We start from the raw sequence: 26,070 nt of genomic DNA, 5'->3' as shown, positions 1-26,070 counted from the left end.
CCAGGACAGAATCTGGCGCCCCGACCTGGACTAGAACCTGGTGTGCCGGCGCCGCAAGGCGGAGGATTAGCCTAGTGGGCCGCGGCGCCAGCAGCTGGCATCTCAATTCTAGGCTGTACACCCATTCCTTTTCACTTTCTCAATGATGTACTTTGATGCATAGAAGATTTTATTTTGAGGTAGTCCAAGCTGTTTTTCTTTTTTCTCTTGCTGACTGTGCTTTTGGTATCACCTAAGAAATTATTGCCAAGTCCAGTGTCATGAAGATTTTCTCCCATGTTTTCTTCTAAGAATTTTACAGTTTTAGCTCTTGTAGTTTGGTCTTTGACCACATTTTGAGTTGACATTTGTATTTGATGTAAGGTAAAGGCCCAGGTTCATTCTTTCACATGTGGATATACAGTTTTCCAAACACCAGTTGTTGAAAATATCACCATATCACCCTTTCCTCTTTGGGTGGTGTTGGCACCCATGCTTAAAATAATTTGACCACATATGTGAGAGTTTATTTCTGTCCCATGCCTCTATAATCCTTCCGTATAGTTATAGAGCAGATTATTTTCTAATAATGTAAATATAACTAGTGTAGAATGGCAATGCCAGAGGGGATATCATACATAAAAAAAAGGAAAGAATAACAAAAGAAAAACAAAGACTACCAAAAATAATTAAAGCACATTTTTATTATAGATAGGTAAGTGTTGTTTGCTGTGGCTAACGGTATAATAGATGAACAAGCTTTTCTATATACCAAGAGGTACAATATTTTTCTTTTAATGCTGAACTAACATTTCTCTGACGACAAGGAAAGATTGAACTAAATAAGCCTATTTGAAAGGCAAAAGACCTTTTTTTTTTCCTGGATGTTTCCTTCAAGGCTGGTAAATTAAATTCTTTAAGTCCTAACACATTAAATTTAAGCACAGTGAAAGAAAATCAATGAATACTTCAAAAAAATATGTGCTTTCTACAAAGCAGAAATATAAAGTTTTTATAATTTAAAACAGCAGCAACTTCAAAAGATTTGCTGAATTAAAATTTTACAAAATATATATACACAAAGTATCATTCCAGATGATCATGGATTTTTAAAACAGTATATCACAACTCCTAATCTCTAACCCAAACCTACTACTGGATGCGGCTGGCCCATCATATTTTCTATAGCAATTTAAAAAATAAACAGAAACAAAAGAAACCTTTCAATTCTCTTGTGTTATAATGTGCTGGTTACAATGTGCTGGCTTTGATTCCATATGTACCAAGAGAATTTTAAAATAAAAGAAGGACTTCACATAAATAATTGTTTTACTTGTTATTAAGTATGTGACCAAACAAATTAAAATAAGTAACAATCAATACATATGTTGATGTAACCAGTACATACACTCTTAATGACAAAGAGAAAAAAAGAAATAAAATAGTCTACGAAAGCCACAAGCACCTTGGTTTAGAAAGAGCACCAAGCAACACAAAAAGGCAACATGTAAGAGGTAGTGTACCACCGGCTAAGATGTATATGCCCAATGGGGACCTGAATACAGCTTAGTGTTTGAGAAAATATGACATATTAGACTGTAGCTTGTAATTTTAGACAGAAGCATTGCACATTTGGGAACATTAGCCAGTACTGTTCCACAGTGCTCTGCGTCTCCAGCTGTCTAATGGAAACTTTGCTCTCAGGCAGTCAAAAAACATAGAATACCCTGAAGAATTCCGTGTTTATTAATTTTCAGTTCTAGGGAATTCTCTAAGAAAGCTCAGATCAATATAACTTTTAAAAGAATTAAATACTTTATCAATCATAGTCCTTTAAAAATGCCTTTTCTCCTTCTTAGGAGCAAATCTTTTCTTCCTGAGATTCTTTAACCAAGACTTTATTCCATGCATTTCATACTGACATTATCTTTCTAGGTTTTCCCCTCTGCAGTGATTACCTGACCAACAGCATGATTTCTGAACTAATTCAGAGACATTAGAGAAAGCATACAGAACTGCTTTCGATGTAATACTTTTGTTCAGTTTTGAGATGAGGAAGTTTTTGTACTTCAACCACTGGAAGTTGATTAGGGTCCTGGGTGTGAAAAAGGAATTTTGCCTTATGCCAGCTGCCATCCTGAATCTGTAAATAAGAACAAAATGCTTTCATGTGTAACTGTTTCATCAGCAATCATTGTGGGCAGAGCATGCCCTTCACAGACAATGCAGGTTTGTTTTAAAAATTACAGATAGCAAATGGAAAAAAACCTAGAACAATGCTTCATAAATGGTAAAAATCATATTATTTTATTTTTAAAGATTTATTTTTTTATTTGAAAGGCAGAGTTACAGAGAAGCAGAGGCAGAGAGAGAGAAAGAGAGAGAGGTGTCTTCCATCCGCTGATTCTTGGGCCATCTTCTACTGCTTTCCCAGGCCATAGTAGAGAGCTGGATCAGAAGTGAAGCAGCCTGGACTTGAACTGGCCCCCATAAGGGATGCTGGCACTGCAGGTGGTGGCTTTACCTGCTACCTGCCAAAGCACCGGCCCAGCAATTGCTTAATAATCAGAAACCTCAGCTCACTCTGTTCTCTATACTGGCATTGTGTGTGTGAGTTTTTACTTCCAGGGGCTAAGGCCAGGCTTCTGCTTCTGTTTTTTTTTTTTTTAATTATTATTATTATTATTTACAATTCAGATATGGATAAAACAGCTGCACTATTCCTCATGTGTGTAGTAACTGTATGTTCTGTCTTCACTTGATGGGCAGGGCATCTTCCTTGGGTAAAGGAATAAGCTGTGTCAGCCTTTGTACTTTAGCAGGGAATGACCAGAACCACCTCAGTCAGAGCAGTTAAATTACAATTATGTAATTTCTCTTTTTCCTTTCTTCCTTCCAGGTCTGTCTGTTTCTCTTATTGCTGTGTGATCTCTTTGCTCCTGATAAATTCTATGAGATAAAAGTGTATCAAAATTATGTAATTTCTCTTTTTCCTTTCTTCCTTCCAGGTCTGTCTGTTTCTCTTATTGCTGTGTGATCTCTTTGCTCCTGATAAATTCTATGAGATAAAAGTGTATCAAGTGAGCCCTGGCGCTGGCCCCTTTTTTATTTTTTAAAGGATTTATTTTATTTATTTTAAAGGCAGAGTTACAGAGAGAGAGAGAGAGAGAGAGAGAGAGAGATCCTTCACTTGCTAGTTTACTCCCTAAATGATTACAATGGCCAGGCTGAAGTCAGGAGCCTGAACTCCATCCGGGTCTCCCATGTGGGTTGCAGAGGCCAAAGCACTTGGGCTATCTTCTGCTACTTTCACAGGCACATTAGCAGGGAGTTGGATTGAAACTAGGGCAGCTGGGACAGGATCCAGTGGGATACTGGTGTCACAGGCAGCAGCTTAATCTGCTATGCTACAGTGCTGGCACTGCCTTTACTTTCTATGTAAAAAATGGGACTACTATTTTTGTTACATAGATTTATGATTAAGAAAATAATGTACAGAGGCCATTTGCCATATAACAAACCCCCAATAAACAGTATCAGGAATTGTTGCTGATATTATCATCCCTATTATTATTATTATAACAAATAGATAATTTTTTTTTTTTTGACAGGCAGAGTGGACAATGAGAGAGAGAGACAGAGAGAAAGGTCTTCCTTTGCCGTTGGTTCACCCTCCAATGGCCGCCGCGGCCGGCACACTGCGCTGATCCGATGGCAGGAGCCAGGAGCCAGGTGCTTTTCCTGGTCTCCCATGGGGTGCAGGGCCCAAGCACTTGGGCCATCCTCCACTGCACTCCCTGGCCACAGCAGAGAGCTGGCCTGGAAGAGGGGCAACCGGGACAGAATCCGGCGCCCCAACCGGTACTAGAACCTGGTGTGCCGGCGCCGCTAGGCGGAGGATTAGCCTAGTGAGCCGCTGCGCCGGCCCAAATAGATAACTTTTACCAGCTAGTGAAAGACTGAGCTAGAAAGGTGGCCTGATTGTTACAAGTGCTGAAGAGAGTTGGTAAGTTTGGATTGTGTCTCAGAGGTACTAGTGAGTTACCGAATCTTTCTGGGCAAGGTTTGTAAATGTTAAACTAATCTGTTGGTAATACTGATCTGTTTGAATATGGAGATTAAGAATGACTTCTGACCTTTGATGTAATATTTTTCACAGCTTATGGGTATGGCTGTGTTCCAGTAAAACTTTATTTACAACAACAGGTCCAGGACCAGGCTCAGTCTTAGGACTGTAGTTGGCCGATACCTGCTCTATGAAACAATGCTTTAAATTATAAATTTCTCAAAACAGTCATTATTTAACTTTAATAAAAATGGGCTATATTTAAAATACGAGTAGGATCAAGCAATTTACAATGATATGCATATTTTATATCAGACGTAGGAGCTGGCTAAAGGAAACAAAACTGTCTTGTCTTTGTAACTTTCAAGCACTAATGAGATTGTAGAGTAACGGTGGTAATAATTTGTGGCAGAAATCTCATTATATATATGCTCCAACTATCCATCTTTCTATCCTTCCACCTGTCCATTCATCAATCTAAGTATAATGCAATCATTTCATATGGTGAATAAAATTAAATTTGTTAGCACCTGTTTCACATTGGAAAAACCACAAATGATAAGTTAATGTTAAAAAAATTGACATGATATGATATAATCAAGTGATTGATTCTGAAAGATATATGATTACAAGTTAGGAACATGAAAACTTACTTTCTTTCTGCATTTGCAATTTGCAATTAAAGCCTCACTCAATATTTTAGTTGTATAGGTCCATTAGTTTTAAGTTAGTCACATTGAACATTTCTAAAAGTGCTATTTTCTTACCTTGCAGTCATCTGAAAGCACTTTAGGTTCAAGTAGAGTGTTTTCTTCAAAGATCTGACCATTCCATCCCTTAAAACCAATGGGCAGTCCTGGGCCACTTGTTTGTGTACTTGTCCACCTTGCAGTGTTCAGACAATGAATGGTGATGACATGAGTAGCTTCTGAGCTCAGTAAATGAAGGAAGTTCATCTGGACTTTCCCAACACCAAACTCCAACTAATGTCATAGAAACAATATGCAGGTTATAAGAAGTGGCAATTTACAAACTCATAGTTTGGGCAAGTCTTTGATGGGAAACCTTGAGAAAGTTCCATTTCTTGGAATTTAAATTGCCAATCTGTGGTGTGCCTGAAAGTGTTTAAACAACAACTGTCTCGTGGAGCAAAAATTCTCTGATTTATGGCATTTTCTGAAATCCATGGTGGAAATACTTTCACCATGACTTACTTCAGGAAACCAAGGTGATATCACTGAACAAGGAGTTGGGCAGAATGTTACCCATAGGACCTCCTGTTCCTATATGAACTAATGCCAGCATCATATTAGGCTGCTACACATAATAAAAAAAGAAGATAATTTTTATAAAGTCTCATTATATATAATAATTGTATATAACAATATATAATATAGAACAATATATATTTTTGGTTTAACTTCATAAGAAACCTGAAATTATGTCTATAAATACTTTATTTGTTTCCAAAGATATGTTAGAATTTGTAACAATTTGTTTTAGTAATTTTAACTATAGGATCCTTTAAGGACACAGATAGAATCTAAGTGTTATCAGCTCCAATGTATTTCCTGTCATATAGGGAGTCATCAATAAATGTTTACTGAATGACTGAAGGGATGCCCAAATATTAACTAATTTTAAAACATGACCAGTATGGGACAAAATTGGAGTTAGGAGGTCTGATTGAAGATTTTCCAGACTTGTAAAGGAAAGTAGATTTTTCTATAGCTCCAGATATTGTTATTATTATTACTATTATTTTAATATCATGTAAACAAGGGTATGGCCATGATATTAAGGGAACAGAAATGATTTCCACTGAAAAATTTATATTAGTCTCCAGATACAGAATTAAATATCAGTTGTAAGTAATGGCGAAGGAAAATAAAATAACAACAAAAGAACCCAGGAAGGGCTGGTGCTGTGGCATAGCAGGTAAAGCTGCCACCTGTGGTGTTGGCATCCCATATGGGTACGGTTCCAGTCTTGGCTGCTCCACTTCCAATCCAGCTTTCTGCTATGGCCTGGGAAAGCTGTAGAAGATGGCCCAAGTGCCTGGGCCCCTGCACCCACATTGGGGCCCCAGAAGAAGCTCCAGGCTCCTGGCTTTGGATTGGCGCAGCTCCGCCATTGTGGCCAATTGGGGAGTGAACCAGTGGATGGAAGACCTCTCTCTCTCTCTCTCTCTGCCTCTGCCTCTCTGTAATTCTGCATTTCAAATAAATAAATAAATCTTTAAAAAAAAAAAAAACGAACCCAGGAAAAGAGAGGAAAGGCAAAAAGAGGACATAAGGATGACAACATGGAAGGATAATCACAAGGAATGTTTAGAAATTAAGTAATTCAATTCTTTTATTCTGCAGATTAGAATGAGAAACTTATTAACTTTGTGAACCTCCATGTCTTTATTGGTAAGCTGGGATATAACATGGATGTGACAGGGCTGTCATGAAGATTAGAAGCAACAAAAGTGGTTGCACAGGACAGGCCTTCTGGTGTCTGCTGGCTACATTCCCTGGGTTAGTAAAAGAGGAGCACTAGAACGCAAGTCCCTGATTCCAAGTCTTCCCACCATGTTCCCAGTCTTTCTGAGATTGAGTTTATGAACAGGAGACATGGGAAAACTGATTCATAGAAAGAACTGGAGTGTAGCTCCCTCATGGCCCCTCCCTCTTTTGTACAACTTTCTCCACTCCCCATAGAAAGAAAGTTCTTTGTTTCTAGGATAATCAAAATAAAAATCCTGGGCCAACTTCCAGGTGAGTAAGGTTGGTGATGTGGACATTTTGGAAGTAGGGCTGCCATGCTGCTCTCTTCATTAGAGGCACATGGTTTTCCTAGGTAAAAAAAGAACCCTTCCCTCTTCCATCTCAGGGGTATGGATGGTGAATGCCTATTGAGATGACTTGATGAAACACCCTGGTTTATGAAGAGAAATGCTTTGTGAGGAGAGGGCAGTTTAACAATAAGCAGCTAAGAGACTGATCTTTTAGAGGCTGCTTTTTTATGATGGGCGAAACACACAATAGGCACATTTATTAGTTCTTTGTCAATGAGAATTAAATTCTCGGTAATATACCAACCTGGTCTAATGATAAAAAGGAAGAAAGGAAGTTTTGGTTTTAAAATATGCTGCAGGTAGAACTAGGCTTTAGGTGTTATGCAGACTTGTTCATATACCAGACTAACTTGTATACATTATAAATATCTGATTGATAGAAATACACTTGAAAGAAATTTTAAACAGTATTCAATAGATTCTTGTCCAAACACCAAAAATAGCAAGCTTTTGTCGCAGATTTCTTCTTTTAGTGATGGTGATATATTTTCAGCATAACTTTAGGTGACTGATTACTGATTACAAACACTGTAGCCAAGTAAGGATTTTCTAATCTAGGTGTATGGGTAAAAAAGTAACATATGATGCATCATTCTTAAGGAAGTTTAAAAATATGATAGGTAGAATCAAGCCAAGATAATCCACTCATAAAAAATACACAGTCAAAATATCAGATTTACTCTGTTGAACTATTTTTAAAAACAAATTCTTTCTCATACATGATAAAGAATGAATGATATCTTGCTTTTATTCTTAAAATTCATAATTATTTAAAGTGATTGAATTTTAAAAATCACCCTCTAGTGACACTGTAGAACATAGTGGCGGCCGGCGCCGCGGCTCACTAGGCTAATCCTCCGCCTAGCGGCGCTGGCACACCGGGTTCTAGTCCCGGTTGGGGCGCCGGATTCTGTCCCGGTTGCCCCTCTTCCAGGCCAGCTCTCTGCTGTGGCCCGGGAGTGCAGTGGAGGATGGCCCAAGTGCTTGGGCCCTGCACCCCATGGGAGACCAGGAAAAGCACCTGGCTCCTGGCTCCTGGCTCCTGCCATCGGATCAGCGCGGTGCGCCGGCCACAGCGCGCCCCCGCAGCAGCCATTGGAGGGTGAACCAATGGCAAAGGAAGACCTTTCTCTCTGTCTCTCTCTCTCACTGTCCTCTGCCTGTCAAAAAAAAAAAAAAAAAAAGAACATAGTGGCATATATTTTAAAATGTAATACATACCTTTGTCACAGAAACAGGAGATAAACATGTCTGGCCACCAGCGCTGAAATTGCAGAAAACCTCAATAGCATCTGAAGGGCATCCAAGATTTGGGTCAATCCAGTATTTTCCTTTATTTATAGTAAAACACAAAGTTAGTTAAATGCCATGCTAAAATATATCAACTTTATATATGATCATAGTCTTTTCTGTTAGAAAATGGAAGATCATAAATATATTTATTTTTAGTGAATGGACAAAAGCTGTAAGCATTATGTAACATTGGTGTTGATACTATTATATTTTCACATACCTATCAATTTAAAGGCAATTCATAATTTACTGCTTCAAACCACACACAGCAGCTCAGCAACTCAAACTGAATAGTTAATAGAAAAGCTAGTTAATATAGTATTTGTGTAATTTCTCTTCTATATCATTACAGAGCTTAAAATCAATATTTTTGTTTTGAAACAAATTTCTGTCACTCCCAGGAACAATACATCTTTATGAGTAATACTGATAATTGAAATAAATATAAATAATTTTTGTTTTGAGAAAGCAAATCAATTAAACAGTCATCAGTTTTGTCCTTTATTCTTCAGATTTGAGAGTGGGGAAAACTGAAATCCCTACAATTGGTATAAGCCTGCCAACCTTTGCCTTCATGAAGTGCCCAGGAGGATAAAAAGGGGTCTAAAGTCAGACTACAGGAAATACTTAAAGGCACTGAGCTAGCATCTTTATGCTGGAAAACAGACTAGAAAAGTCGAAATAGTATCTTTTTTTTTTTTTTTTTTGACAGGCAGAGTGGACAGTGAGAGAGAGACAGAGAGAAAGGTCTTCCTTTGCCGTTGGTTCACCCTCCAATGGCCGCCACGGCCGGCGCGCTGCGGCCGGCACACTGCGCTGATCCGATGGCAGGAGCCAGGAGCCAGGTGCTTTTCCTGGTCTCCCATGGGGTGCAGGGCTCAAGCACCTGGGCCATCCTCCACTGCACTCCTGGGCCACAGCAGAGGGCTGGCCTGGAAGAGGGGCAACCGGGACAGAATCTGGCACCCCGACCGGGACTAGAACCCGGTGTGTCGGCGCTGCAAGGCGGAGGATTAGCCTAGTGAGCCGCGGAGCCGGCCTCGAAATAGTATCTTATTCCAAGTTTCAGAGCATAGGAACTTTTGAATGAGGCAGCCCTGCTTTCTTACATTAAAAAAGCAAGATGATCACATGTTTTTGTTTTTTGATTTTTTTCAAACGTCATTTCCTGTGTAAAGAAGAGATTCCTATTCATTTCACTCTGAGCCCAGAATGAATATTCTTCTGAGGAGAGGGGAATACCTGGCTTGTTGACCATAAAGGCCTGCCACAACAATCACAGGTGGGACTTGAAATTCAGTAAATTTGCAACAGGCTGGTTTTGTTAACGATTTTACTTAAGGTATACAAATTTAATGTATTTCATATACACAGATTTAGGAACACAGTGATACTTCCCACTCTACTCTCCCTCCCCCACACACTCCCCCCTTCTTCCTTCTCCCTCTCCTATTCCTACTCTTAATTTTTACAAAGATCTACTTTCAGTTTACTTTATATTCATAAGATTAACCCTACATTAATTAAAGAGTTCAACAAATAGTATGAAGAAAAAACACTGTTCCTCAACAGTAGAGAAAAGGGGTGTAAATGATCATCAAATCTCAAAATGTCAATTTTACTCCTCCTATACATTACATTTTAAGTACTCTGTTAGTTAAAACAGATCAGGGAAAAGATATGGTATCTGTCCTTTTGGGACTGGCTCATTTCACTAAGTATAATGGTTTCCATTTGTATCCATTTTGTTGTAAATAACAAGATTTCATTTTTTTTAGCACTGTGTAGTATTCCATGGTGTAAATATTCCATAATTTCTTTATGTAGTCTTCACTTGATTCCATATCTTAGCCATTGTTAATTGAGCTGCAATGAACATGGAGGTACAGATAACTCTTTGATCTGCTGATTTTATTTATTTTTTTATTTGACAGGTAGAGCTATAGACAGTGAGAGAGACAGAGAGACAGAGAGAAAGGTCTTCCTTCCATTGGTTCACTCCCCAAATGGCCGCGATGGCCGGCGCTGCACCAATCTGAAGGCAGGAGCTGGGTGCTTCTTCCTGTCTGCCATGTGGGTTTCTGGGGCCCAAGCACTTGGGCCATCTTGCACTAACCTCCTTGGCCATGATCTGCTGATTTTATTTTGTTTAGGTAAATTCCCAGGAGTGGCATTGCTGGGTTACAGAGTAGATCTATTTTCATGTTTCTGAGGTATCTCCATGCTGTCTTCCACAATGACTCCACCAGTTTACATTCCCACCTACAGCGGAGCAAGGTACCTTTTCCTCCACAACCTCACCAGCATTTATTGTTTCTTGATTTCTGTATCAGAACCATTCTAACTGGAGTAAGGTGAAACCTCACTGTGGTTTTGATTTGCATTTCCCTGACAACTAGTGATCCTAAGCATTCTTTCATGTATCTGTTGGCCATTTGAATTTCCTGTTTTGAAAAATGTCGTCCAAGTCTTTTGCAGATTTCTTAACTGGATTGTTTGCTTTGTTGTTGAGTTTCTTGAGCTGTTTAGAGATTCTGTATATTAACCCTTTTCAGTTGCATAGTTTGCAAATATTTCCTCCCATTCTGTTGGTAGCCTCTTTGCTGAATGTTTCTTTTGAAGGGCAGAAGCATCTTTGCATGATGTAATTCCACTAGTCTATTTTGGCTTTGATTGCCTGTACTTCTGGGGTCCTTTCCATGAAGTCTTTGCCTATGTCAATGTCTTGCAGAATTTCCCCAATGTTCTCTAGTAATTTGATGGTATCAGGTTGTGGATTTAGGTCTTTGAACCACTTTTAGTGGATTTATGTAAGGTGTAAGGTAGGGGTCTCACTTCATACTTCTGCATGCAGATTCAGTTTTCCCAGTACCATTTGTTGAAGAGACTGTCCTTGCTCCTGGGATTGATTTTAGTTTCTTTGTCAAAGATAAGTTGGTTGTAGATGCATGGATTGATTTCTGGAGTTTCTATTCTATTCCACAGATCTACACATCTTTTTCTGCCAGTACTAGGCTCTTTTGATAACTTCCCTATAGTATGTCTGGAAATCTGGTATTGTGATGCCTCTGGCTATGTTTTTGTTGTATAAGATTGCTTTAGCTATTTGGAATCTTTTGTGTTTCCATATGCATTTTATCATTGCTTTTTTTAGATCTGAGAAGAATGTCCTTGGTATTTTGATTGTTATTGCATTGAATCTGTAAATTGCTTTTAGTAGTATGGACATTTTGATATTAATTCTTCCAATCTATGAACAAGGAATATTTTCCCATTTTTTGTCTTTCCTATTCATTTAATGTTTTATAATTTTCATCATAGAGATCTTTGACTTACTTGGTTAAATTTATTCTAAGGTATTTAATTATTTTTGTAGTTATTGTGAATGCGATTGATCTTAGAAGTTTTTTTCTCAGCCATGGCATTGTCTATGTATACAAAAGCTACTGATTTTTGTGTGTTAATTTCATATACTGCCACTTTACCAAACTCTTTTATGAGTTCCAGTAGTCTCATAGTGGAGTCTTTTGGATCTGCTATATATAGAATCATGTCTTCTGCAAATAAGGATAGTTTGACTTCCTCCTTTCTAATTTGTATCCCTTTGATTTCTTTTTCTTGCCTATTGGCTCTGGCTAAAACTTCCAGGACTATATTGAATAGCAGTGGTGAGAGTGGGCATCCCTGTCTGGTTCTAGATCTTACTGGAATGCTTCCAACCTTTCCCCATTCAATAAGATGCTGGCTGTGGGTTTGTCATAGATTGCCTGGATTGTGTTGAGGAATATTCCTTCTAGACCCAACTTGCTTAAGGTTTTCATCATAAAAGGATGTTGTATTTTATAAAATGCATTCTTTGCATCTACTGAAATAATCACTTGGTTTTTGTTCTTCAGTTTGTTTATTGATTTGCAAATAGGCTAATTTTTAAGTTGATATTTTTGTGTGGCCTGCAACAATGTTATAAATATCCAAATAGCCCCTGGAAGAAAAAAGATTCCCCACTGGTGTCTCATCCTGGTATTCTTTCAACTTTCAGATCATTTTTGAGTGTTCTTTTCTCTACTATTCCACAAATCCTTCAAAGTGCTTATTTGCTGAACTGGTAGTTCCAAACATAAGGACTGTCCTCTGTTGTAGTATTTCTCAAATATGTGTGTGCAACAAACCACCCGTTGAAGCACACATCCTGGGCCCCAGCACACATCCTGGGCCCCACCCCCTGGATTGCTGATTCATTAAGGCTAGGATGGGGCTTTAGGATCTGCAATTCTAATGAAATCTAATTCTGGTTCAGGGACCACATCTGCAGAGCCACAAATTCATTGAAACGTTGAAGCAAGGAGTGAAGGAGTTCTGCCTGGCTTAGTCTGGTTTCCTCTGAATTCTGAACATTGTATAGTTTGTAGAGACCACTGCTGGATTTTTTCACCAGAATCTGATGTGGGCTTCCTGTCTCATTTAATGGGATAAACACATATATTTATTCATTGTCTCTTTTCTTCCAAGCAAATACTTTTCTCCTATTCTGTGAGCTCCTTCAATTTTTTATGAAAGGTTTTCCATTAAGCAAACTCTCATTGTTATGTGGAGTGAAATGTTTTGAATACAGGCATTGTGTTGCTTTGTAATTTCTTTCAGGTGATAATGTGAGCTGTACATAAAGTCCTATACCATAATATAGTTTTTGTGAGCCCACAGGGTCTAACTCAAAAGGGCCTTGCAGTGGGGACACTGCTTCCCAGCAGCTCTTTGAAGTTCTGCCATAGCTCCTAAGCCTTGTGTCTAGTGGTAGAAAGGTGTCTTTCTTGCTCTCCATTGCTACTTCCAGACCATTTCCCCCACTTTCTCTCTAAAAACATTCCATGTTGAATTTACTATCATGTTATATCATGTTATATTACCCATTACCTCATACTGCTGCAATTGTGGGATATTTTTCTTAGAAGATTTTATTTGTTGGCTTGCTATCACTTTCTTTTTTTTAAAAGATTTATTTATTTGAAAGTCAGAGTTACACACAGAGAGAAGGAGAGGCAGAGAGAGAGAGAGAGAGAGAGAGAGAGGTCGGTCTTCCATCTGCTGGTTCATTCCCCAGATGGCCGCAATGGCCAGAGCTGCGCTGATCTGAAGCCAGGAGCCAGGAGCTTCTTCCAGGTCCCCCACATGGGTGCAGGGGCCCAAGGACTTAGTCCATCTTCTACTATTTTCCCAGGTTATAGCAGAGAGCTGGGATTCAGGAGCTTCATTTGGGTTTCCCACAGGATGCAGGGGCCCAAGCACTTGGGACATCTTCCGCCGCTTTTCCAGGTGCATTAGTAGGGAGCTGGATCAGAATCAGAACAGCTGGGACTTGAACTGGTACCCATATGAGTTGCTGGCATGGCAGGCAGCAGCTTAACCTGCTGTGTCACAGTGCCGGCCCCTATGTATTTTTCCCCTTTATTTATTTTAAAAATTTTATTTAAGGTATACAAATTTCATATATTTCATTTGTACAGATTCAGGAACATAGTGATACTTTCTACCTTAGCCTCCCTCCTGCCCACACTCCTACCCTTCTTCCTCTTCTCTCTTCTATTCTCATTCATACTTTTTTTTTTACAAAGATCTATTTTCAGTATTTTTTATTTATTTATTTATTTATTTATTTTTTGACAGGCAGAGTGGACAGTGAGAGAGAGAGACAGAGAGAAAGGTCTTCCTTTGCCGTTGGTTCACCCTCCAATGGCCAGCGTGGCTGGCGCGCTGTGGCCAGCGCACTGTGCTGTTCCGATGGCAGGAGCCAGGTGTTTCTCCTGGTCTCCCATGGGGTGCAGGGCCCAAGCACTTGGGCCATCCTCCACTGCACTCCCTGGCCACAGCAGAGAGCTGGCCTGGAAGAGGGGCAACTGGGACAGAATCCGGCGCCCCGACCGGGACTAGAACCCGGTGTGCCGGCGCCACAAGGCGGAGGATTAGCCTAGTGAGCCACGGCGCCGGCCTATTTTCAGTATTTTTATACTCATGAGATTAACCCCACACTAAGTAAAGAGTTCAACAAACAGTATGAAGAAAATAAAACACTCTTCCAGTTGAGACAAGAGCTGTTAAAAATCATCATATCTTAAAGTGTCAATTTCACTCCTATAGTTTACCTTTTAGGTAATCTATTAGTAACTATAGACCAGGGAGAACCTATGGTATTTGTCTTTTTGAGGCTGGCTTATTTCACTAAGTGTGATGGTTTCCAGTCATATCTATTTTGTTGCAAATGATAGTATTTCATTTTTTTTAAAAAAGACTTATATATGTTTGAGTCAGAGTTACAGAGAGAGGAGAGACAGAGCGAGAGTGAACTCTATGACCTTATGTTGTCAACATTAGTGGTCCTGAATTCCCAAGTTCTGATAGGTTATTTTACTAATCCAAAGGTCAGTCCTAACTATTTTAATTTTTAACACGAAGCAAATTACATATATATATATATATATATAGATGCGGTGGCATCAGAAGTATGCCCTCTTGTAAGAGTATTCTGTTTTTGATGACATTAAAATGGCTTTTGTCAGAGTTTTATTAAAATGTCTAAGATTTTGGATGATACACAGCAAATCTTAAATGCACTGGAATGATGAAATGAAGTTAGACAACAGAGTTTGAGGAACCAAGAACTTACCATCTGATACTTTGTGTTCACAGTTGAGCAAATCTTTGCAGATTCGTGCTGGGTTATCTCTTGTGCCAAGAGGATTCTTGATGCTGTGCAGTAAATTGCTAAGGTAGTTCAGAGTTTTGAATATCTCTGCACTGTGGTCGATTAAAGTCACTTCAGTATTCTGGTAGCTCTGCCAAGTCATCATAAGAATCAAATAAGCAAAAAAAGCCCCTAATGACCAACATGGATCAAGGCAGAAGAAAAATGTATTTCTACTGTGTGTAGCGAGTTGGGGGTAAGATGTAAAAGCAGTTTACATTAAGCATACACATTTGTATATGTTTAACTGAACTTGATGATAAATAAAGAGGGTAAGATGACACTTAAAAGTTTAGTTTTCAGGCTGACATAAGACTTGAAGATTCACCATTTCTACTGTATAAGTTTTTTAAAATTATACATTGAATAATCAGTTTAAATAAATAAATGGTGGTGACAGATACCATTTTAATAAGCATGGCTAACTTTATTAACTATTTGCTTCAATAATACCAAAATCCTCACAGACAAATCCTTTAACAGTATCATTTTTTGGTTTTAAAAGTTTGCCTTAGAAAACATCCTATGCATATATTTGTTTAATCATACCAAAAGTATTTACTATGTTCTTGAAATAGCTTCGTATTTTGTGTCTGTTTTAAATACAACCTTTGTGATAAATCCACATTTTTGCCTCTAAAAATTTTTCTCTGTTCAATTTGTATATTGAGAATGCCAATCTAAGTGAAGCCAGATATATTACCTCCATCTGTAGGGCAGCATTTGATTCAATCAAGGCTTGAATAGCAGCATTGATATCCATTTGTTTCTGTGTAAAACAAAACCATTCAAGATCAGCAATAAGCTCAACACTGAGTGCTCTAAAGTACAGGCTGCAAACTGAAAGCCCTGTTGTTAAAGAATACTAGACTTATTGTCTGAATGGAGTTTGCAGCTCTTAGGGTTGGGCAGATCTTGCAAATATTGCCTGGCCATCGGAAAAGACAAAATGCTGCCTTCATCCAAATCTCAAAGGTCTCCTAATTAAAACAGCATCAAAATTTAGAGACCTCAAATGAAAAAATATTTGTCTCTGCTACAGGATAACACATATACACACTAAGTTACTCAACTGGAAGAAGAAAGAAATTTGATCCTCTCAGTTAATAAATTGTAAAGTGAAGAATAAATAACGGTAGTAATTTTTAACAGTTATATTCTTGGAAGGAAAATAGAATAAAATTCTACTGTCCTGAGGTAGTCACCACATTAGTTTAATCTGATACCTCTGCGGTCTTAAAAACAATTTCTGCAGTTGGAAAATGTACCATTAGTCCCAAAAGAAATAACACAGCATGAGTCCAATCTCCTCCTGTATTTAATAAAAGATATTTTTAGAGAAAGACTCAGCACAACCATTAGTGAACATTTTTGGTAATTTTTAAAAAAAATTAGCTTGGAAAGTGAGAAGCTTAAGTTGGGAGGAGGTACTGGGAAGTGGCATCTGTGTAAAGGAACCCAGCCATCTGATTGCTTTCAGAATGACTATTCTGTTAAGATATCTTTTTACTTGGACATCCACATAACAGAGACTGTTTTCAACAGAACTCTTATAACTTATGGTTGGTAATCTGAACTATTTAAAATGATGGAACAATCAATAAAATATACTTTTCCTTGCCTCCCATGTGTTTTTCATATTGGGAAAGAACTGATTCATTGTATATATGCAGATCTACAGATAGATGTAATCACCTTGCATAGAGGCTGTGAGACATGGCTATTCAAGAAACAGAAAAGGTTACCGTAAATATTCTCTTCAGATTAAATAATTTTGATCACCTTTCTTGTAGAAATGGGCAGATTTTGGATGTGAACCACAGAAAACATGCTGGCACGGACCATAGGAAAGTGAATTAGGTGCTGAACCATAGCCACCCTTTATGTTTTCCATTGGTTCCTTGTTGGTGAGTAAGGGCGTTAAGTAGAAAACCTGGGATAGTGGTTCTCAAACTCTTCAGAATTGGACTTCAATTCACACTTTTAAAGTAAAGAACTTTTGTTTATGTGAAGTATAACTTTTGATACTTACTGTAGAAGACAGATTTGTTAACTATTTTATAACAATAAACTCATTATATATTAAAAATAAAATATTCGGGGCCGGTGCTGTGGTGCAGCAGGTTAATGCCCTGGCCTGGGGTGCCAGCATCCCATATGGGTGCCAGTTCAAGACCCAGCTGCTCCATTTCTGATCCAGCTCTCTTGTATGGCCTGAGACAGCAGTGGAGGATGGCCCAAGTCCTTGGGCCCCTGCACCCATGTGAGAGACCCGGAAAAAGCTCCTGGCTTCAGATCGGCGCAGCTCCCGCCGTTGCAGCCAACTGGGGAGTGAACCATCTGAAGAAAGACCTCTCTCTGGCTTTCTTCTCTCTGTGTAACTCTGACTTTCAAATAAATAAATAAATAAATCTTTAAAAAATTCCTATAAAATAACTGGTATCTCATACTTTTATATGTGTCCTTTTATGTCTGGATTAATAGATAACAGCTAAATTCTCATATTTGCTTCTCTATTCAATTGGTTGTGATGTTATTTTAGTTGAAATACATGAAGAAAAGCTGACCTCCTAGAGATAAGCAGTTGTAAAAAGGATATTTTAGTAGTATTTTCAGATAAATATGGATATTATTCTCTGAGAAGTAGTAGTTTCTCAACAGTTAGTAAGCCTAGTTGCAATGTTAAAACTGAAACCACAGCAATAAACAGCCTATGTATTTTATATCAAAATCCATTAGTCTATCTCAAATCTTGGTAGGATTTTTTACCTATGTGTGATTTTGTTAACATAATGCATTGATCACTCAGAAAATATTGATTCATGCAATTATGCAGATCTTCCAAACACTAACATATTTCATTATTTAAGATAAAGATTATACTTGTTAACATAATCACCAATCTCAATCTTATCATAACTACTTGGGAGACTGTCAAATCATAGTGATAGATACAAATTTGCCCTAATTCTTTTTATAAAGATGTACTTATTTATTTATTTGAAAGACAGAATGGCACAGAGAAAAAGGAGAAAAAGACCTATCATCTACTGGTTCACTTTCCAAATGACTGCAATGGCCAGGCTGGATTAGGTCGTAGCTAGGAGCCAGGAACTCATTAGGATCTTCTCTGTGTGGTTACTTCAGCTATCATCTATTGGTTCCCAGCATACTAGCAGGGAGCTGGATTTGAAGCAGAGTAGCCAGGACTTGAGCTGGTACTCAGATATGAGATGTGGGTGTCCAAAGCAGCATCTTAAGCCACAGTGCCTACCCCCAATTCTTATTTTACTAGAAAGCTTGATGTTTATCATTGGCATCAAATTCTATTATTTTCCTCACAATGGAAGATTCAGTTAATTTTCAATAAAATAATTGCTAAATACTCAGGTGTTAATAACACTATAGTGTGTCAAGTAAAAATGATGTTCCATGATGAAAGTGGCTAGTTTGGTGCCAGCACTGTGGTGCAGCAGGTTAAGCCATTGCCTGGGATGACAGCATACCACATTAGTACTGGTTGGAATCCCAGATGATTGACTTCTGGTCCAGCTCCTGCTAATGTGCCTGAGAGAGCAATGGAAGATGGCCCAAGTGCTTGGGTCCCTGCACTCACGGTGTGGAAGATCAGGATAAAACTCCTGGCTCCTGGTTTCAGCCTAGCTGCACCCCAGATGTTGTGGCCAGCTTGGGAGTCAATCAGCAGATGTCTCTCCCTGCGATACCAGCATCCCATGTGGGAGTAATTTTGTGTACCAGCTGCTCCATTTCTGATCTAGCTCCCTGCTAATGGCCTGGGAAAAGCAGCAGAAGATGGATGATGTTTCTGGGCCCTTGACACCCATGTGAGAGGCAAGAATGAAGCTCCTAGCTCCTAGCTTCAACCTGGCCCAGTGCTGGCTGTTGCAGTCATCTGGGGAGTGAACCAGCAGATGTAAGATCCAGCCATCCAGGGAATGAGCCAGTGGATGCAAGATCTCTGTCTTTCCCTCTCTGTAACTCTGACTTTCAAAATACATAAATAAATCTTAAAAAAAAAAAACAAAACAAAGATTTAGGAGACAGTCAACAAATATGGTGTAGTAACAACCTCCCAGAATTCTCTGTTCTACAAAAGTAATAGGAAAACTGGCAAAAATTGTCAGCAAGTTTTTCAGAATTACAGAAACAGAAAATGCATGAATCAATCTTGGGAGCATTAAGAGAAGAAATATATTGGTAACACTGTTGAGTTTGTGGAGTTTTAACATTCCCTAATTCCCGTGTCCATCTTTACAGATCAGCAGTAGTTTTAAAAACTGTAATGTCAAAGGGATCACATAAATAAGACCAAGTGTCTGGTAATAACAATAGATAGAATTAAAAAGGAGAGAAAGTTCCAATATGGGAAGCAGTCCACGCAGCAGACTCATAGGATGACAAATGCCCTAAACAGCACTCTGACCTTAGAATCAGCCCCTAAGGCATTTGGATCTGGCTGAAAATCCCAGGAGAGAATTTCAGGAATGGAAAGCCAAGGCATAGTGACAAAAACTGTTCTGCATGAAGGATCTCTGTGAGTAGGATCCCAGTGAAAGAAAGAGGCTATCAAAGAAGGATGTGCTTTTCTCTGAAGGCAGGAGAGAACTTCCACTTTACATATAGACCTGCCTAAGTACAGATTGAGTTTGTGGACTCAACTTCCATAGCCTTGGCAGCTCATGTCAAGAGCCTCAGGTGGTCACTGATGTCCAAAATAAGAGTGTTAACTGTTAAATTAAAAACAGGAGTCACTGTGCACTTACTCCCCATGTTGGACCTCTGTCCTTAATAAGGTATACTATGAGAATTAATGGTAAAACTTGTCTTCAAACTGTACTTTATACTTTGTGTTTCTGTGTGGGTGCAAACAGTTGAAGTATCTACTTGCTATAGAGTTGGTCTTCTGTGTATAAAGTCAATTAAAAATGAATCTTAATGAAGAATGGAGTGGGAGAGGGAATAGGAGGTGGGATGGGAGTGGGGGTGGGACAGCAGGAAAGCGGTGAAAAAAACACTATATTCCTAAAAGCTGTACATATGAACTTTATATTCATATAAAAACCTTCTAAAACAAAGTTTATGGGAGACCATTGTCTTGGACTAGTCTCATGAAATGAAGTCACCTGTGGTAAATGCCTTGTATAATCAAACCTAACTTGGAAATGGACCAATTTTCCAAAAACTAGGCGGTTCCAATCAACTGAAGTCAGGGTAATAAGAAAGTGTCCTCTGTTTTAACACTATATGGAAAGTAACTTTGAAGTGAATAATCATCTTTTTTTGTTCTCTGTTACTACTTTCTTTAGTCCTTTTCTGCCTATAAAGCCAAACTACTCTGCTCAGCTCATTGAAATATTGATTTTACTTTATACTAAACTAACTTTGTTGTAATTTTGTCTTTTGACAAAACCAATAGCCTGCAATCACAGTGAAAACCAGCAGCCTGATAGTTATAAGAAGGAAAAAGAATGGAGCTAGAATTGCTTCCAAACCTCATTTTCAGGGAATTGTCATTATTTGAACTATCTGGTGTTCCCTGGAGGACATCATTTGCAAGGTTGTCCTTATTTCACCTGACTCAGACATCATCCAGTGCAAAAAGTCTTTTTTCCAGGAACATTTTAGAAAGATTTAGAGGGAGTTGTTTAACTTTGTGGCTGGAAAACAGTTGGAGCAAACAATAACCTAACCAAATAGTTTACAAAGAAAAGATCGGGAATGATATGTCTACAGAGAGTTTTAAAAACTGTGACATATTCAAGGAAAAAAACTTTACATATTCAAGGAAATATGGAAATTCATATGCATGTGTAGGGCTGTGTACATGTGCAGGAAAGAGAGAAGGCCCTGAACTCTTCCCTCTGGTTGAATTTGAAGCTCTGTTACAGCAGGAGTTTCAGTTCTGGAAGATGAAATTTTTGTTTTTAAAGATTTTGTTTATTTATTTGAGAGGTAGAGTTACAGACTGAGAAGGAGAGACAGAGAGGAAGGTCTTCCTTCCGTTGGTTCACCCCCAAAATGGCTGCTAGGGCCAGAGCTGCACTGATCCGAAGCCAGGAGCTAGGAACTTCTTCCTGGTCTCCCAAGCAGGTGCAGGGGCCAAGCACTTGGGCCATCTTCTACTGCTTTCGCAGGCCATAGCAGAGAGCTGGATGAGAGCAGCCAGGACTAAAACCGAGCCCATATGGGATGCTGGCGCTGCAGGCGGAGGATTAACCTACTGTGCCACGGTGGGCCCCGAAAAAGGTTTTAAGAATGGAGAGTGGACGCTGGAGCCGTGGCTCAATAGGCTAATCCTCGGCCTTGCGGCGCCGGCACACCGGGTTCTAGTCCCGGTCGGGGTGCCAGATTCTGTCCCGGTTGCCCCTCTTCCAGGCCAGCTCTCTGCTGTGGCCAGGGAGTACAGTGGAGGATGGCCCAGGTTCTTGGGCCCTGCACCCCATGGGAGACCAGGAGAAGCACTTGGCTCCTGCCTTCGGACCAGCGCGGTGCGCTGGCCGCAGTGCGCCGGCCGTAGTGTGCCGGCCGCAGCGGCCATTGGAGGGTGAACCAATGGCAAAAGGAAGACCTTTCTCTCTGTCTCTCTCTCTATCCACTCTTCCTGTCAAAAAAAAAAAAAAAAAAAATGGAGAATGGTGATAGTTGTTCAATAATGTGAATGCACTTAATGTCACTGAACTGGACAATTAAAAATGGTTAAAATGGTAAATTTTATGTTATGTATATTTTGTCAAAACAAAACTTAAATTTAAATATATAAAGCTAAACAGTTATCTTAAGGTTAATGTAAATTTATATTTTCTGTCTGTACTACTTGTAAGCTCTGTGGCCTTAGGAAATGTTTGAATTTACCTCTATATTTATTTTTTTTTATTGAGGTAAAATTCATGTAATGTCAAATCTACCATTTTATTCAATATTTGTTTACTTATTTGAAAGAGAGAGAGAGAAGGAAAGAGAAAGAAAAAGACATATAGAGGAAGGGAGTGAAGAAGAGAGGGCGAGAGGGAGGGGAGGAGAGAGAGAGAGAGAGAATGAGAATATGAATTCATCTATTGGCTCATTCCCCAGATGGCCACAGTAGCAGGGTGGGGTCTGGGAGTTGGCGGAAAAAGTTGAGAGATAGGAACTCAGTCCTGCCCTAACACATGGGCAGCAGGAACTCAACTACTGGAGCCAGTTCCACAATATTCTAGGATCCACATCAATAGGAAGCTGGAATCTGGAGCTGCAGCCAGGTATTGAACCCAGGCAATCTGATGAGGGATGTGAGCATGCTGACTGGGGTCTTAACATCTAGGCCAAACACTCATCCTTCTCCATTTTAAAGTGTACAGTTCTGTTGTCTTTAGTAGCTTCACAATGTTCTGCAACCATTATCACTGTCTGATTTCAGAACACTTTCATAACCTGCAAAATAAAGTCCAAGCCCACTAAGTAGTCATTCCCATGATTTTTTTCTATTCTATTTCATTCCAAAAGAATGCTAAATGAGATTCACTAAATTGGTTTCATGACCTACTGACCAATGAATCACAACTCACAGTCTGAAATAACAGCGAAACAATTACTGAGAGGACTTGTAGTTCTATGATTCTGTCTAATTCTAATTGCTGTTTCTCTTCAGATGAAGTCTTGTAGCTTTCTGGTTCCCATTGAACATTTTGAAGAGGTGCAATTTGTTTTCTCAAATTCATTTATTCATTTAGAAAACACTTATTAAGGGGTAGAATGGAAAATAAACCAAAAATAGTCTCTATCTTCAGAGAGTCCACAGTCTAGTAGGGGAGACCGATAAAAAAAGATAAATGAGTATAGGGGACAGGTGTTGTGGGGCAGAGGGTTAAGCCACCATTTGGAGCACCCACATCCCATGTTGGAGCGCTGATTCAAGTCCTGGATATTCTGCTTCCAGTCAAGTTCCCTGCTGATGTGTTCCAGAGGCAGTGGATGATGGCTGAAGTTCCTACTACCCATGTGGGAGACTGGGATTGAACTCATGGTTCCTGGCTTCAGCCTGGCCCAGTGCTGGCTATTGCAGCCATCTGGGGAGTCTTTCTTTTTCCCTCAATTTGTCTTTCAAATGAATAGATAAACACATAAATATTTAAAAAATTTAAAAGAGCAAAGAAAAGAGTATGAACAAAGAAAGGGAAGTGATCAATTCTATCTTGCAGTGTGATAAGGGGATGGAATTAACAAGTTTTCATGAAAGATATATGACCATAAACTGACTTTAAAAAGAATATGTAGATATCTTCTCATTGTCATTTAGACTCCTGCTCCAGAAAATCTTATTCTCAGAGATAAACTGACATTTTCCAACAGTGGATTCTGAAAAATACCAGAAAGACAGTATATGAAAACCTGCTGTCATATTGACCAATAAGAAGGAAAAAGAAAAGAAAGGGAGAAAAAAAGCAAATAAAGAAAGCTGACACTGAGTACCCATGCTGTGTTTAGCAACATACTTTCTCATTTAATCCTTCAATAATTCCTCAAAGTATATATTCTTTTTTAAGTTTTATTTATTTACTTTAAAGGCAGAGAGGCAGGGAGAGAGGGAGAGGGAGAGAGGGAGAGGGAGAGAGGGAGAGAGAGGGAGAGAGGGGGAGAGAGGGGGAGAGAGGGAGAGGGAGGGAGAGGGAGGGAGAGGGAGGGAGAGGGAGGGAGAGGGAGGGAGAGGGAGGGAGAGAGGGAGAGAAGGAGAGGCAGGGAGAGAGGGAGAGGGAGGAGACTTCCATTTGCTGATTTACTCCCCAGATGGCTGAAATGGCCAGAGCTGTGCTGATCTGAAGCCAGGAGATTCCTCCGGGTCTCCCACATGGGTGCTGGGGCCCAAGGACTTGGGCCATCTTCTACTGCTTTCCCAGGCCAAGGAGAGAGCTGGATGGGAAGTGGAGCAGCTAGGACACAAATCAGCACCCATATGGGATACTGGAACTGCAGGCGGTATCTTTACCAGCTACGCCACAGCACCAGCCCCAGTATATATTCTTGTACACATTTTGTTCAGAGCAAAACTTCCAACATGTCCTACTTCATTTTGGCAATATGGGAATACATGTTTTCCAAGCAGGACAGGACACATGTCCCAGAGTTTCACTACATGCCTTTTGTTTTTGTATTAAGATTTTATTTATATTTTTGAGAGGTAAGCTACACATAGAGAGAGGGAGAGACAGAAAGAAAGGTCTTCCATTTGCTGGTGCACTCCTCAAACTGCTGCAGCAGCTGGAGCTGGGCTGATCTGAAGCCAGGAGCCAGGAATTTCTTCTGGGGCTCCCACACAAGTGCAGGGGCACAAGGACTTGGGCCACTTTCTCCTGCTTTCCTAGGCCATAGCAGAGAGCTGTATCAGAAGTGGAGCAGTTGGTACTAGAACCAGCGCCCATATGGGATGCTGGTGCTACAGGAAGACACTCAAGAAAGATAATCCTCGCCCCACATGAAAAAATCAAGGGAAATGAAGAGCTCCAAATCTGTTGAGAGTGAAACGGTCTGCATCACCACCCAGACCCATCAGAGGTCTAAATGACCTCAGAGCAGCACATGGAAACGGTGAGTATGACTTGGACGGTGCCGGACTGACTGTTGTCTGGGACAGTATAGCCATGAATGGATCTTTAGAAAGGAAGTGTGACCAAGCACCATTGCATTGGACCTGGAGGGCTGAAGAAGCGGGGTGGGATAGGTTGGAGATGGAAGGAGCTCTCTGATAGGAAGCAGGAAAACAAAGATATTTCTCAAGCAGAGAGGAAATGAGGGAAACCCAGCTGAGAAGTCACAGCTGAAGCAGCAGAGGCTCTGCCTCACAGATAAGGGTGGCAAGGCTGAGCTGTCAGACAGCAAATACATGAGAAGCTGAGGGCTTCAACAGCCAGGAGCAACCAGGAAGGATTCAAATAAAACCTAGAAAATGAGTAATTCTGGTTGGTAAAAAAGAACATTTTTTAGAATGAGAGCTAAGACCTAGATATAGGAAGAAATGGAGGGAGTTAGCATTTTTTTTTTTTTTGGCACTTGTGATGTTGTAATACACTGTGCTGAATGTTTTTATTTAATGCTCAAAACCATTTGAGAAGGTAAGAGATATTATCTCCACTTTTTAGGTAAGAAGAATGAGACTTAAAATTAGTGTGGTTGAACTGGGTTTTTATCAAATTAGCATGAAGAACAGAGGTACACAAGAGGAACATCCCTAACAAGGTATTAACAGAAAAACTTTTAAAATGTTAATATGAAATTCTAAAATAAAACAAAATAAAACCAAACAAAGAAAACTTACTCTAGGGCCTGGTGCTCCAGGTGGACCCTGTAACACAACAAATAAAACAAATTTACTAATTCTTTATCTCAAGTCAGGCAGAGCTATCAACATCAATGGTAAGCAGATATCAATGTAAAGAAACTCACTGGAGGCCCTGGTTGACCTCTCGGTCCTTGGGGGCCCTGGAAGAAATAGAGACAAAGCACATTTTGCATGTAGTATACTTTTGGTTTGCTGTAAGTAAAAGAATCAAGAGTTAACATTATCTTTTTGTGTCAGGTCTGACACATGATTCAAAATTGAGCATTTTCAAGCTCTTGCCCTTAACTATCATTCATATTCATAAATAGGCTGGATATTCACTTTTGTGCTAATTTTAATAAACTATTATTTAATGTATCATTTAAAAATGTGAATACTGTCTGTGCAGGCTTTTCCTGTTGGATCTATTTGTCAAAGATAGTGTTCTTGCACAACTCCTTTCCTTTCCCTCACCTACCTATGAATGGGTTACCAACTCCTATTCATTTCACTTCCAAACCTCTCCAAAATACTACTGTTTCACCCTCATAGCAACTGTCTTAAGTCAGTATGACTCATGTACCACGGGCTGAATGTTCGTGTTTCTCCAAAAGTCATAGGTTGAGGCTCTCAGCCCCAGCGTGGTGGTGTTTAGAGGTGGCCTTTCTGGAGGTAATGAAGTCATGAGGGTGGAGTACTCATGAAGGAGACTAGTGCCCTTATAAAAAGAGACATAAAAGAACAGAGTGGTCTTTTCACCATGTGAGGCTACAAGAAGGTAGCCTCTGAAAACCAGGAAGAGGGCCCTCACCAGACACTGAGTATGTGGGCACCTTGGCATG

General features: G+C 39.6%; 1 protein-coding gene across 1 annotated transcript in view; it reads right to left on the bottom strand.

The window, feature by feature from the left end:
• Positions 1-663: 663 nt before the first annotated feature.
• COL24A1 (collagen type XXIV alpha 1 chain) overlaps positions 664-26,070 on the bottom strand; it is a gene marked incomplete at its 5' end in the record, with an annotated part of 418,086 nt that continues 392,679 nt past the window's right edge. The window contains 7 exons of the mRNA XM_089299394.1: positions 664-2,122; positions 4,813-5,028; positions 8,109-8,218; positions 14,839-15,007; positions 15,620-15,685; positions 25,226-25,252; positions 25,354-25,389. Of these exons, the coding sequence (XP_089155520.1) occupies positions 1,976-2,122; positions 4,813-5,028; positions 8,109-8,218; positions 14,839-15,007; positions 15,620-15,685; positions 25,226-25,252; positions 25,354-25,389 (771 nt within the window). The remainder of the gene's footprint in view (positions 2,123-4,812; positions 5,029-8,108; positions 8,219-14,838; positions 15,008-15,619; positions 15,686-25,225; positions 25,253-25,353; positions 25,390-26,070) is intronic.

Source organism: Oryctolagus cuniculus, chromosome 7 (genome assembly GCF_051225735.1).
Source record: "Oryctolagus cuniculus isolate XC-2025 breed Fujian yellow rabbit chromosome 7, ASM5122573v1, whole genome shotgun sequence".
Lineage (NCBI taxonomy): Eukaryota > Metazoa > Chordata > Mammalia > Lagomorpha > Leporidae > Oryctolagus > Oryctolagus cuniculus.
Note: the sequence above shows the minus strand (reverse complement) of the source record. Positions and strands in the feature narration are given on the sequence as shown.